Here is a 13,016-nt window from a genome sequence, read left to right as displayed (position 1 = left end):
ATTGTATCATCTTACAGCACATCCACCTTAGCCTTCTTTACTAGGTGCTCACTTCCTTGCAAATATATATGAAGCTTCCTTCCCCGCTAGACTCCTCTTCAATGAGTAGAGCCTTGGAACTCCATGCAAATATCCAGTTCTTCCACTCCCCTGTGTGGCCCCTCCCAGCGCTCGGGCCCTAGTGCAGTGGCACCGCTTGCACCACCGGTAGCTCCGCCCCTGGACCTTTGTATTGGCCAATAGAATGTTAGGGAAAGAGAAAGATATTTCTCAGGGTAAACTATAGTAATAATATACATGCTTTTCTGTATAATGATTTTAGGTTTTATATATATATATATATATATATATATATATATATATTTATACACTGCTCTGTATAACTATGATGAGAATGTATACTCTGATAAATATACTGTGCTGTATAATGATGGACTATCTATATACTTACAATGAACACACTGTACTATATAATGATGTGAGTAGCTATACACTGTTGAGGATGATGGGCAGTATAATGGTGATGAGTATCTATTCTCAGATAATGACCACATACATATATAGCACATGTGTATTTATAGACAGGCTGCTATGGGCCCCCAAATAACTTAGGCCCTGGTGCACAAATGGTAGTTTCGCCCCTGCTCAGAGTTGTGAAATTAGATAATTTATTGTGGCTGTGTTTCCCTAACTAATTTAGGAAATAGAGAAAGTTAGGTCCGTTACACCGCTCCCTAACTAATTTAGGGATCAAAAACAGCTCACAAAGTACATGTGACATCTCACTATGACCATAAAATGGGCTAGATTCATAGAAATTCAAGGGGTTGTAGAGTAGCCTCATTGTAAAGGCGAGATAATGTTTGAAATCCATTGTGCATCACTTCACCTATCTTTTCCAACTTTTTGTTAGAGGCGTTTCTGCTATTAAAAGACCATTAAATACAGTAGAATTGCGTAATAAACAAGTGCATAAAAAAGACAATGCAATAGGACTCTAAATTTTAAATAAAAAGTAGATGACACGTTTCAAGATTTACTTCAATTACCCAGGCCCCTATATCATGTGACAGCCATCAGCCAACCACAGACCCTTAAACATATACACTGTGAACTCCTGCACATACTCAGTAGTACCTGTTGCCTCAGAAAGTGTGCATATAAAAAGACGGTGCACAATTTGATCATGGAATTCATACACACGCACACACACACATACATAGACACACTACACAGAAACATACACATTAACCACACACAGAGATACACATATACACTACAAAAATGCTATAAACACCCACTACACACTACAGATTCACTAAATTTACCCATAGATAAAATTCCTCTAGTTGTTTGATCAATACACTGAACTTGCCAGTACAGACACTGGATGGAGCCAGAGCTTACAAATTCATTCTAGCAATCAATTTATTTTAGCACAGTCAGTGGGAGGTGAATGACATGCTGGAGACTGTATGTTTATTGGAGAAGTCACTCTGTTGTTGTGATAAAACCTTTAGGATCTCTGGGTAATTTGTGACAACTGGGTTTTAAAAATAAGTACAACGGCATGCAATGAATCAGATCATAAAGGAAACGTTCTTTCAAAATAAGAATACAGGACAGTTGATGCACTGAGGAAAGAAGAGATAAATTGTCTGAGGAGTAGAAGATAAATCAATGGAGAATATTATCAAGCACTGAATGAGAACAGAAATTCATTACAAAAGCCAGTAAGTGCAACACAATTTAAATGTGTATCTAATATTAGCATATAATGTCCAATTAGTCAAATTTTTACTAGACCTTACAATTATCATTATTAAGAAAATCATTTATTTTGCATAAAACATATTTAAAATACAATTTAACACTTATGATTTATGACAAACACTATAGCAAATGTATGTGACTTAAAGAATGGGCTTTTGTTTGAAGCATTTAATAATATACTCTCATGCAAAATATGATTATACTTGAATGTATAATTAACAAGATATTAGATGTGTGAGTTGGAGCTGACTACAAGACCAGAAGGACCCTTTTTGGTCATAAAAAAACATTTTTAAATGCTTCTCTTTCATGAGAATGATATAAACAATCTTGAATACAGTGTCACTTTAAGTAACAGATTAGAGTATTGTATTAGAATTTAGACATCATTAAAATTCTACCCTAATATTTGTGTTTCTGCATGTCAGGTGTCCATGCGTGTTATTCCTGTGAAAAATAATCATTTTGAATTACGTACCAATGCCCACATATAAACCAGAAGACATGTACTGGATTGATGGATCACACAGAGAGAAAAGCTTGGAAAATTTGTATACAATAGGTCAAGAACTTGGAAGGTACTTTGCAACTTTTTGGCTTGTGACAGAAAAAAATATACAGTAACTAAACAAAATGTACAGTAAATCTTTGTTTCTTTATAAGTTTAAAGGGTTATTACATATGCTCTCTAGTGTCTATAAAGGCAGCATTGTATAAGAGAGAATAATATGACCCCTGCTAGGGATGCCACCTTTTTTAAAAAAAAAAAAAAAAGAAACCACTGCCATGCCTATTAGCATACATTAGCATAAACAATTAAGGGCTAGATTACAAGTGGAGTACTAATTTATCGCGCACCTGCAAACGGGCAAATTTGCCCATTTAAGGGCGTGTGATAAATAACTAGCCATTACTAGTGGCTGGTTATTGCTACTGCGAGCTCTGGTTTATTTTTTAAATGTCCCCCAATTGCCCCCAAAATAATATGTGAGGTCTCTTTTTAAAAAATAAAAAAGTAGCATTTAAAATAAATAAAAAAAACTACACTAAGCAGTTTTTGGGGCTAAAGTTGGCGGGTGTGTGATGTTAAAAAAAACGGCACTGAAAAGTGTCTTTACATTGCGGTCTATGGGAACTGTGTATTTCCTGTAAATATATATGTATATGCTTATATACATATATATTTATGTGTTAATATGTGTATTTACACATTTAACACATAAATATATATGTATATATTCATATACGTACATATATATTTATATTTGTTGCCCATCACTACGCGACTTACCCCCTCACGGCATGAGAACGATGCTCCCATTTAGAGTCCATAGAAGTGCGTTCTCATGAGCACAATGCTTCCGTGCAAAGTGAACGCGAGGTATTTTGCACTCATCTTGTAATCTGGTCCTAAATAGCATAACTCAAAACTAAAGTTCATCATAACAGGGTCTTTTTTTATTCATTATTATCTATGTTGGTCTAAACTGTAAAAATACCAGCTATGCCTGTAAAATGCCAGCAACCCTAAACCCTATATTTAATTACATATGAGCACATGGATGTGAGTACAGATGTGTGGATAAATGTAATTCTCTATAAAATATGTATTTAGGACGGTGTAGTACAAAACATTGTAGTATGCCATCATTAGTTATAGTGCCTGGGTTTACTGCAATTTCCCTTTTAAAATTGTGGTAGAGGGTGGAGTTAGTGCAACCTGCAGACTTCAGATCTCTAACCTTGCTACATGCTAAATAGTGATTGCTTGATTGGATCAGGAGCTAATTTATATATGTCCCTAATTGGAGATAAATAAATGAAAGAGGCTTTTATGGCAGCTTTGAATTCTTTTGAAATATCAATTTTGTATGTTTATCATTGCAGTTCAGGGGGTCAATTTATCAAAGTGCGGACGGACATGATCCGCTATAGTGAACCATGTCCGCCGCACATCGATAAACGCAGACAGCATACGCTGTCAGCATTTATCATTGCACCAGCAGTTCTTGTGAACTGCTTGTTCAATGACGCCCCCTACAGATTCGCGGTCAATCGGCCGCTAGCAGGGGGTGTCAATCAGCCCGATCGTACATGATCGGGCGGATTGCTATACGCCGTCTCAGAGGCGGCGTATGAGTTAAGGAGCTTAACTCCTGTTTCTGGCTCGTGTGGAAACAAGGGGAACAGGGGCCATTTGGCCCTTGTTAAATAGACCCCCAGGACTTAATTGCAGGTATGCACTATATATAAAATTACTTGAATGTCTCCTTAATAACCTAGTTCTAGAATCTTCAAGCAACATAGCCCCAAAGTATCAGATGTACACTGAAGTCTACATATTCCTGCTTGCTTCTGTTTATGGAACCTGTCTTTTAATATGCATGGGAGGGTCTGCTCTTCCTGCTTTCTCAGCCTCTTTCACTGAGAAAGGAGCTGAGCCTAACCTCATCAACAGTGCTAAACTGGGAGTTTCTAAGTAAGTTTTTAAAAGGTTTAATACTGGATTTGTAAATCAGTATCTGTGTATATTCTTCTTTATAGTAGTGTCTATTAAATGCAAATTGGTGTAAACTGTCCCTTTAAGAAATTACAACAGGTTTTATCTAGTAGATCATGCAATTTAAAAATGTACTTCTATTATCAAACATTTTCCATACATTTTATACTCTGCATTGGAAATATATTATGGGAAAAACAATTTCACAGTGCACTGTCCCTTTAAGCGGAATGCCTTCATCTGAGAGCATGTTGGTCAATGTGATGTTCAGTTTTGAGCTTTAATATTGAAATGACACTGAATTAATGGCAATGAAGTGAAGTTTGCCAGCGAAGCAGCCTTTTTTTTTTTTTTTAATTTACATGATGAGATGCTAACAGCAATTTAATTTGGGATTATGTATATATATTTAATGTACATCTTGTATTGGATATATATTTTTTTTTTGCTGTCAAACCAATTTTGTAGTCATGAATGAGTTAAAATCGTTGTAGCAGACATTTAATTGTTTGATTAATTAATTTTAAGTGTTAGCCAATAGCAACATGACTTTTGCCTTTATAATGTGAATGAAGGCTTAGCACAATAGGCTATGATTACGGCTCACTAAGCCGAAACGCGTAAGCCGAGTGCTTTGCCTGCTACAACCTGCATTGTAAAGGTGCTTCCCATATGTTTTTAACCTATTTCGAATAAAAGTTGGATTTTATATACCTGGAAGCGGATCGACTTCTTTCTTTCATATACCTGCAACCTTCTCAGCAGATCCGCTTACAGATTCCAGGACGGAACGAGTTTTTGCCAGTACCTCTGGCCCATTTCAAACTGGCTTCAGGTGACTTACAGTGACGTCATCCGAGAGCGCCAAGGAGAACCGTTGGAGAACGCCAGGGAGACAGACGCCAGTCGATGTGGCTCGCATTGAAGACACGCTGAGACAGGGTGAGTGAGGTAGGGAGCATAGCTCTCTTCGCGCCGCAAGGATAGCGGAAGGTCCTCCCACCATTATCTAAAGCGTGAGTCTGTTTAAATTGCTGAAGCCGTCATTAACTTATATCACCAAAAATTGACTTAGCCTTTTGAGGACTGCCAGAGGGATTTGTATTGTGTTATGGAAATTAATCTCTAAGAGGATTTGTTTGTGAACACACACACACGCTTTTTCTTTACACTATGGTTACACATATTTACTAGAGCTAACAGTAAACTGTATCATCAGTAGGTAGATGTACAGGTATACCTCGCTCATACAGCGGGTTAGGGACCGGAGCACCGATGTAAAGTGAAAAGCGCCTTAAAGTGAAACAAGGCAGTTTTAGCTTTCTTTTCACTTGCCAGTGTGTTTAAAGGCTTAAAAACATGTTTGAACTAACTTATATTAGGGGTGCAATAGTGCTGGGTTTAGTTTAACACTAGCACAGTATTCAATTAGTATTCAATAAATACTGTACCTGTAAAATAGTGACAATCACTGTAGTATAATTTGCCAGACTATAACACTGAGACACAGATTGCACTGTAATGATGTAAACAGAGTGAACTGTGCATAAAAAATGGTGCCAGTCACTTTTCTCGCAATCTCACAATGATTTACAGCACTGTTTCAAAATCCTTGGAGGTTGAACTTCAGCTCCACAATGCGTTGTATTAGCGAAGCGCTGTAAAGTGAAGTGCTGTAAAGTGAGGTATACCTGTATGCTTTATTCTTTCATACTACACCAGACAACAGGCAATCTTTTCTGAAAATGGTTTATTATTAATATGTAAAACCAATACAAACTAAGAGCCAATACTGTATAGTCAGCGATTTGGAACTTAGATCAGAATAAATCCCCAAGCGGTATTTATGTTGTATGTATCAGTATGTTGCAGCTTTTGAAACAATCAAGGAATTTTGAACAGCCACAGCCACCTTATATATCTGTGCCACTTCAGTTTGACATTTCAAAAGTTGCTGATTTATATTGATAATGTCATGAGTTACTTACAAGAAGTTAAACTTGGCCCTATATTTCCGGCTTCTATAGGTTTATTCAACACTACATTTAGAATCTCTTATTCATAAAGGTCCTGTGTCTTTAAAGGGTCATCCTAGTGTAAAACTATTATGCACTATTTTGTTAGAGCAATTAATTTTTACATGTGTATAGCTGAGTTAAACGTCAGGGTTGCATTACTGGAAAACCACCATTATATTACATATGAGGATAAAGCCAATAATCAGAGTATACACATGTTTGTCTGCTTTTCATTTGCTCATCAGCTGGATTATCTTTTTTTGCAGGTGTCAGACTTATAGTAAAAATACATAAATAAAATAAAAATAAAGATAAATAATAGACATTCATTTGTAAAATGAGCAATAATGTGTCAGAACCATGTAGAAGTATATAAACATAAGGGCGAAGAATATATTTTTTTATTAAAAGTAAATAATGTTGCAATTTAAAGTTTTATTATATTTACATTCAATTCCAAACTGAAAGAAAAATAATTAGCTGAACATAAATTGTACATTAAAAGTGACAGTCAACACCAGAATTTTAGTTGTTTGAAAAGATAGATAATCCTTTTATTACCCATTCCCCAGTTTTGCACAGCCAATATGGTTATTATAATACCTTGTATTTAAGCTTCTGTAGACTGCCCCCTTATTTCAGTTCTTTTGACAGACCTGCATTTTAGCCAATCAGTGCTGACTCCTAGGTAACTTCACGTTCGTGAGCTCAATGTTATCTATATGACACACATGAACTAACACCTTCTAGTGGTGAAAAAACTTTCAAAATGCATTCATATGAGTCTACCTAGGTTTAGCTTTCAACTAAGAATACCAAGAGAAACAAAGCAAAATTGGTAATAAAAGTAAAAAAAGTTGTTTAAAATGACATGCTCTATTTGAATCATGGAAGTTTATTTTGGACTTGACTGTCCCTTTAATAATAGACTGATTTAATTAAAATGTATGAGAGACATCAATAGCAAAACGTTACATAGCTCTTACAGCTTTAGATTAAAATGTACCTCTGCAGAAAACAATGTTTACATTACACAGAGTAATCACATAATGACAAAAATAAATCAACCCATAGCATATACACCTGTATCACTTAATGGGACAGTAAACACCTTCAAATGGCATAAAACAACAAGAGGTTTAAGTATTTTATAAACGTTACAACAAATTTAAAACATTGTGTGAAGGAAAAACCTCCAGAAATAGCTTATCATTTTTTTTTTAATTTCTAAACAAAGCAAAAATACTTATTTAAAGGAACATGAAACCCAACTTTTTTTCTTTCTTGATTCAAACAGAGAATACAATTTTAAGCAGTTTTCCAATTTACTTCTATTATCTAATTTGCTGCATTCTCTTTGTATCCTTTAAAACACAGCAATGCACTACTTGGAGCTAGTTAACGCATTGGGTGAGACAATAACATGAGGCATATATGTGCAGCCACCAATCAGAAGCTCTGAGTCTACCTAGGTATCCTTTTCAACAAGGGATATAAAAAGAACAAAAAAAATTGGATAATAGAAGTAAATTAAAAATGTGCTTAGAATCACGTGCTCTATCTGAATTATGAAAGAATAAAATGTGGGTTTCATATCCCTTTAAGGAAATTATCTGGGAGGGGAGTTGAAGTGAAAGTGTTCTCATCCGAAAATTAAGGGGTTAATGCAGCTCATCCCCAACACCACTTTAACAGGTAACCTTTTTATTGTAATTTAATATGCAGCTTTTGTCTCAACTTATTTTGTGGCCCTTTTTAATTATGCACAATAAAACAACTTTGCAATATACTTTTATTATTTATTTTTCCCCCTTTTCCTGTCATATTTTGAGTCTGAAAATTTAGAATTTTCAAGTCCTGAAACTGGAAAAGTGCATGACAGGCTTCAGAAGCCAAACCCTGCCACATATTTTACCTTAATTTGCAGTTTGATATCCTATCACTTCTGATGAAGCCAAACAATGGAGATTTTGTTATCAAATTTTTAAAAACACTGATGAAAATTGTAATTACAAAGTGTTTACTGTTTATTTAAGCAGAAGCTACATTGAATACAATATGTATTTTACTATTTTTTTAACTGGTCTATTAACCTGTAGCTAACATTAGCTTATACAGCTGTGTAAGGAGTGATTTGCATAGTACTGGAGTTTCCACAGAAATCCCATAGGATATAAGAAAGTGTTTGTTAGATCTCCACAGATACCCTCAGCATCTGCCACTGAACATCTGATCAGCAGTTTCTGGAAATTAACTCTTCTATAGCTGAACTGAAAAGAAAAAAAAACAATAGACAATGACTGTTGCTAGTTGAATTACCTTTATTATAGAGTAAAATGAAAGCCACTTTCTATAACTCTATACATATTTGTTAACTGGCAACAAACTGATTAATATTTATCATGGTTAGCATGGGATTTTGAGAATATTTACTCCATGTCTCTGCCACACCAGATAGCTCCCGGTAACATCAACTCTAATGACTGCTGACTTGTTTAGCTTGTTGTCGGATACCATGGAAAAAAACCCAATAATTTTAAGCACAATGTGAATTACAGTATGTGAGATGAGCATATCTACTTGAACAATTAATATAATCACGTATTTGTATATTCCATAGTGCTGAGTATATTAGTGATGTAGTGTTCTCCCAAGGGGACTTATTGAATGAGCACAACACCCAGCTGAAATTTAGTTAATATTATTTTTTTTTCAGTGTTTGTTGCACAAATGATAACTACATCAATTTATGTAAAATTATGCAATTAATTTGTGCTTTGCTTAAAGGGATAGTATAGTCAAAATTAAGCTTTCATGATTCAGATAGAGTATGCCAATTTAAGCAACTTTCAAATTTACTCATATTATAATTTTTCTTCGTTCTCTTGCTATCTTTATTTGAAAAAGCAAGAATGTAAGCATTGGAGCCAGCCCATTTTTGGTTCAGCACCTGGATAGCACTTTCTGATTGATGTCTAAATGTAGCAACCAATCAGCAAATGCTACCCAGGTGCTGAACCAAAAATGGGCTGGCTCCTAAGCTTACATTCAAATAAAGATACCAAGAGAGCGAAGACTAATTGAAAATAGGAGTAAATTAGAAAGTTGCTTTAAATTGCATGCTCTATCTGAATCATAAAAGTTTAATTTTGACTAGACTCTACCTTTAAGTAACATTTCTAAATAACAGAAAATGTTATAATTTTGCAAAGTATTACACTGCCCCCTTCTGGCTATTTCATAATGCCACCCAGCAAACAGAGTTTTCTGTAGAAAACACTGGTAAGGGGTAGTCTTACATATATAGTCATTAAATACAGATAAAGTAAGATGCATGGTAGTACAAACTGATGCAGGGTCCTTTTCTGAAAACCTTACAAATTGGTGATGGGGAAGAAAATGCAATATATAATATATGTCAATTGGAATATTTTTACAAATTAGATAAATCTGCAATTAAGGAAGCAGGGATTAATAGTTGCTGATAATGAAGGTGCTCCTTACAATCTAAAGATTGTAAACAGATATAATAAAAAAAATATTGGTGTAGCAAGAAAATAACTACTTATAAATATATGATGTTATTTTTAATAAACCACCATTTTCCTGTCAGACTGTTCTTCACCAATAAAGCTGTAGGGGTTGTTCTTCAGCCAGTGCGCATAAGCAGTGCTAGGTTGGCCCACCCAAAATTTTCCTACTGGGCTGCTGGCACTGCAGGGCCACATCTGTTGGGCAGAGGTACAGAGGGAGCCTCTAGGGAGGTCACGGAGCATCTATTCAAAGCCGCTCCACTCCTGCCACAGGTGTGGGGGCCTGGAGGGAGCAGATCAGTGGCCCCTTAGAACAGATAGGGACCTTTGCAGACACCTGAGGTAAGGTAAGGGGGGCTGGGCTGGGCTGGAGGGGGGGTTTCAGCCAGGTGAGCCAATCTTAAAAAATGTCCATGGCTGGTTTGATTTCCCAGTCAGGCCCTGAGTGTAAGTAGGAACTACACAACTGATTAGTCTCAATTTTAACAGCTTCTGTTAAGCATTATTTAACCCCTTGAGTGCTAACGACGGCTCTGAGCCGTCGCAGAGTGCACACATACGTGAGCCAATCATGTAGCATATCAAAAATATGTGGTATCTAATCCATCTGACTCATATACGCCTAGATTTGGAGTTCTGCATTAGGGTTAAAAAGCAGCATTAAGGGGTCCTAACGCTGCTTTTTAAAGCCCGCTAGTATTACGAGTCAGGCAGGAAAGGGTCTACCGCTCACTTTCTTTCCGCGACTCGAGGCTACCGCAAATCCCCTTACGTCAATTGTGTATCCTATCTTTTCTATGGGATTTGCCTAACGCTGGTAATACAAGTCTTGGAAGAAGTGAGCGGTAGACCCTCTACCGACAAGACTCCAACCGCAAAAAAAAGTCAGTAGTTAAGAGTTTTATGGGCTAACGCGGGAACATAAAGCTCTTAACTACTGTGCTATAAAGTACACTAACACCCATAAACTATCTATGAACCCCTAAACCGAGGCCCCTCCACATCGCAAACCCTATAATAAATTTTTTTAACCCCTAATCTTCCGACCGGACATCGCCGCCACCTACATTATAGCTATGAACCCCTAATCTGCTGCCCCTAACATCGCTGACACCTATATTATATTTATTAACCCCTAATCTGCCCCCCCCAACGTCGCCGCCACCTACCTACACTTATTAACCCCTAATCTGCCGACCGGACCTCGTTGCCACTATAATAAATGTATTAACCCCTAAACAGCCGCACTCCCGCCTCACAAACACTATAATAAATTTTATTAACACCTAATCTGCCCTCCCTAACATCGCCGCCACCTACCTACAATTATTAACCCCTAATCTGCCGCCCCCAACGTCGCTTCTACTATAATAAAGTTATTAACCCCTAAACCTAAGTCTAACCCTAACACCCCCCTAACTTAAATATAATTTAAATTAAACAAACTAAATTTAATAACATTAAATAAATTAATCCTATTTAAAACTAAATACTTACCTATAAAATAAACCCTAATATAGCTACAATATAACTAATAGTTACATTGTAGGTATTTGGGGATTTATATTTATTTTACAGGCAACTTTGTATTTATTTTAACTAGGTACAATAGCTAGTAAATAGTTATTAACTATTTAATAGCTACCTAGTTAAAATAATTACAAAATTACCTGTAAAATAAATCCTAACCTAAGTTACAAATACACCTAACACTACACTATCATTAAACTAATTAAATAAATTACCTACAATTATCTAAACTAAAATACAATTAAATAAACTAAACTATAATCCAAAAAAAACAAACACTAAATTACAGAAAATAAAAAACAATTACAAGAAGTTTAAACTAATTACACCTAATCTAAGCCCCCTAATAAAATAAAAAGCCCCCTAAAATAATAAAATGCCCTACCCTATCCTAAATTACAAAGTAATCAGCTCTTTTACCAGCCCTTAAAAGGGCTTTTTGCGGGGCATTGCCCCAAAGTAATCAGCTCTTTTACCTGTAAATACAAATACAATACCCCCCAATATTACAACCCACCACCCACATACCACTACTCTAAAATCCACCCAAAACCTAACACTAACCCCCTGAAGATCTCCCTACCTTGAGTCGTCTTCACTCAGCCAAGCCGAATTCTTCATCCAAGCGGGGCAGAAGAGGTCCTCCATCCGATTGAAATCTTCATCCAAGCGGGGCAGAAGAGGTCTTCCATCCGATTGAAGTTTTCATCCAAGCGGAATCTTCTATCTTCATCCGATTGGCTGATTGGATGAGCCAATAGAATTGACCTTGCATTCTACTGGCTGATCCAATCAGCCAATCGGATTGAACTTCAATCCGATTGGCTGATTAAATCAACCAATCGGATTTTTCCTACCTTAATTCCGATCAGCCAATCAGAATTCGAGGGACACCATTTTAGATGACGTCATTTAAAGGAACCATCATTCGTCGGGAAGTCGTCGGCCAGGATGGATTTTCCGCGTTGGAGGTCTTCAGGATGCTGCCGCTCCGGATGGATGAAGATAGAAGATTCCGCTTGGATGAAGACTTCAATCGGATGGAAGACCTCTTCTGCCCCGCTTGGATGAAGACTTCAATCGGATGGAGGACCTCTTCTGCCCCGCTTGGATGAAGAATTCGGCTCGGCTGAGTGAAGACGATTCAAGGTAGGGAGATCTTCAGGGGGTTAGTGTTAGCGTTTTTTTTTTGTAATTTAGTGTTTGTTTTTTTTGGATTATAGTTTAGTTTATTTAATTGTATTTTAGTTTAGATAATTGTAGGTAATTTATTTAATTAGTTTAATGATAGTGTAGTGTTAGGTGTATTTGTAACTTAGGTTAGGATTTATTTTACGGGTAATTTTGTAATTATTTTAACTAGGTAGCTATTAAATAGTTAATAACTATTTAATAGCTATTGTACCTAGTTAAAATAAATACAAAGTTGCCTGTAAAATAAATATAAATCCTAAAATAGCTACAATGTAACTATTAGTTATATTGTAGCTATATTAGGGTTTATTTTATAGGTAAGTATTTAAATAGGATTCATTTATTTATACACAGTGAGACCGATACTAAAAGTCTTTGCTCAGGCAAGATGATCGAAGGCGTCTCATCAGTACGAGGAGGACCCTCAAGGAATTTTAGTAACACAAATTTTACCTTGCAAGATGTTTA

General features: G+C 36.1%; 1 protein-coding gene across 1 annotated transcript in view; it reads left to right on the top strand.

The window, feature by feature from the left end:
* The first annotated feature begins 1,549 nt into the window (after positions 1–1,549).
* Positions 1,550–13,016, top strand: part of LOC128647983 (calcium/calmodulin-dependent protein kinase type IV-like) — a 66,829-nt gene continuing 55,362 nt past the window's right edge. The window contains exons 1-2 of the mRNA XM_053700663.1: positions 1,550–1,733; positions 2,202–2,351. Coding sequence (XP_053556638.1) covers positions 2,254–2,351 — 98 coding nt within the window. The 5' untranslated portion in view covers positions 1,550–1,733; positions 2,202–2,253. The remainder of the gene's footprint in view (positions 1,734–2,201; positions 2,352–13,016) is intronic.

The sequence above is a fragment of the Bombina bombina genome, chromosome 2 (genome assembly GCF_027579735.1).
Source record: "Bombina bombina isolate aBomBom1 chromosome 2, aBomBom1.pri, whole genome shotgun sequence".
In the NCBI taxonomy this organism is placed as follows: domain Eukaryota; kingdom Metazoa; phylum Chordata; class Amphibia; order Anura; family Bombinatoridae; genus Bombina; species Bombina bombina.
Note: the sequence above shows the minus strand (reverse complement) of the source record. Positions and strands in the feature narration are given on the sequence as shown.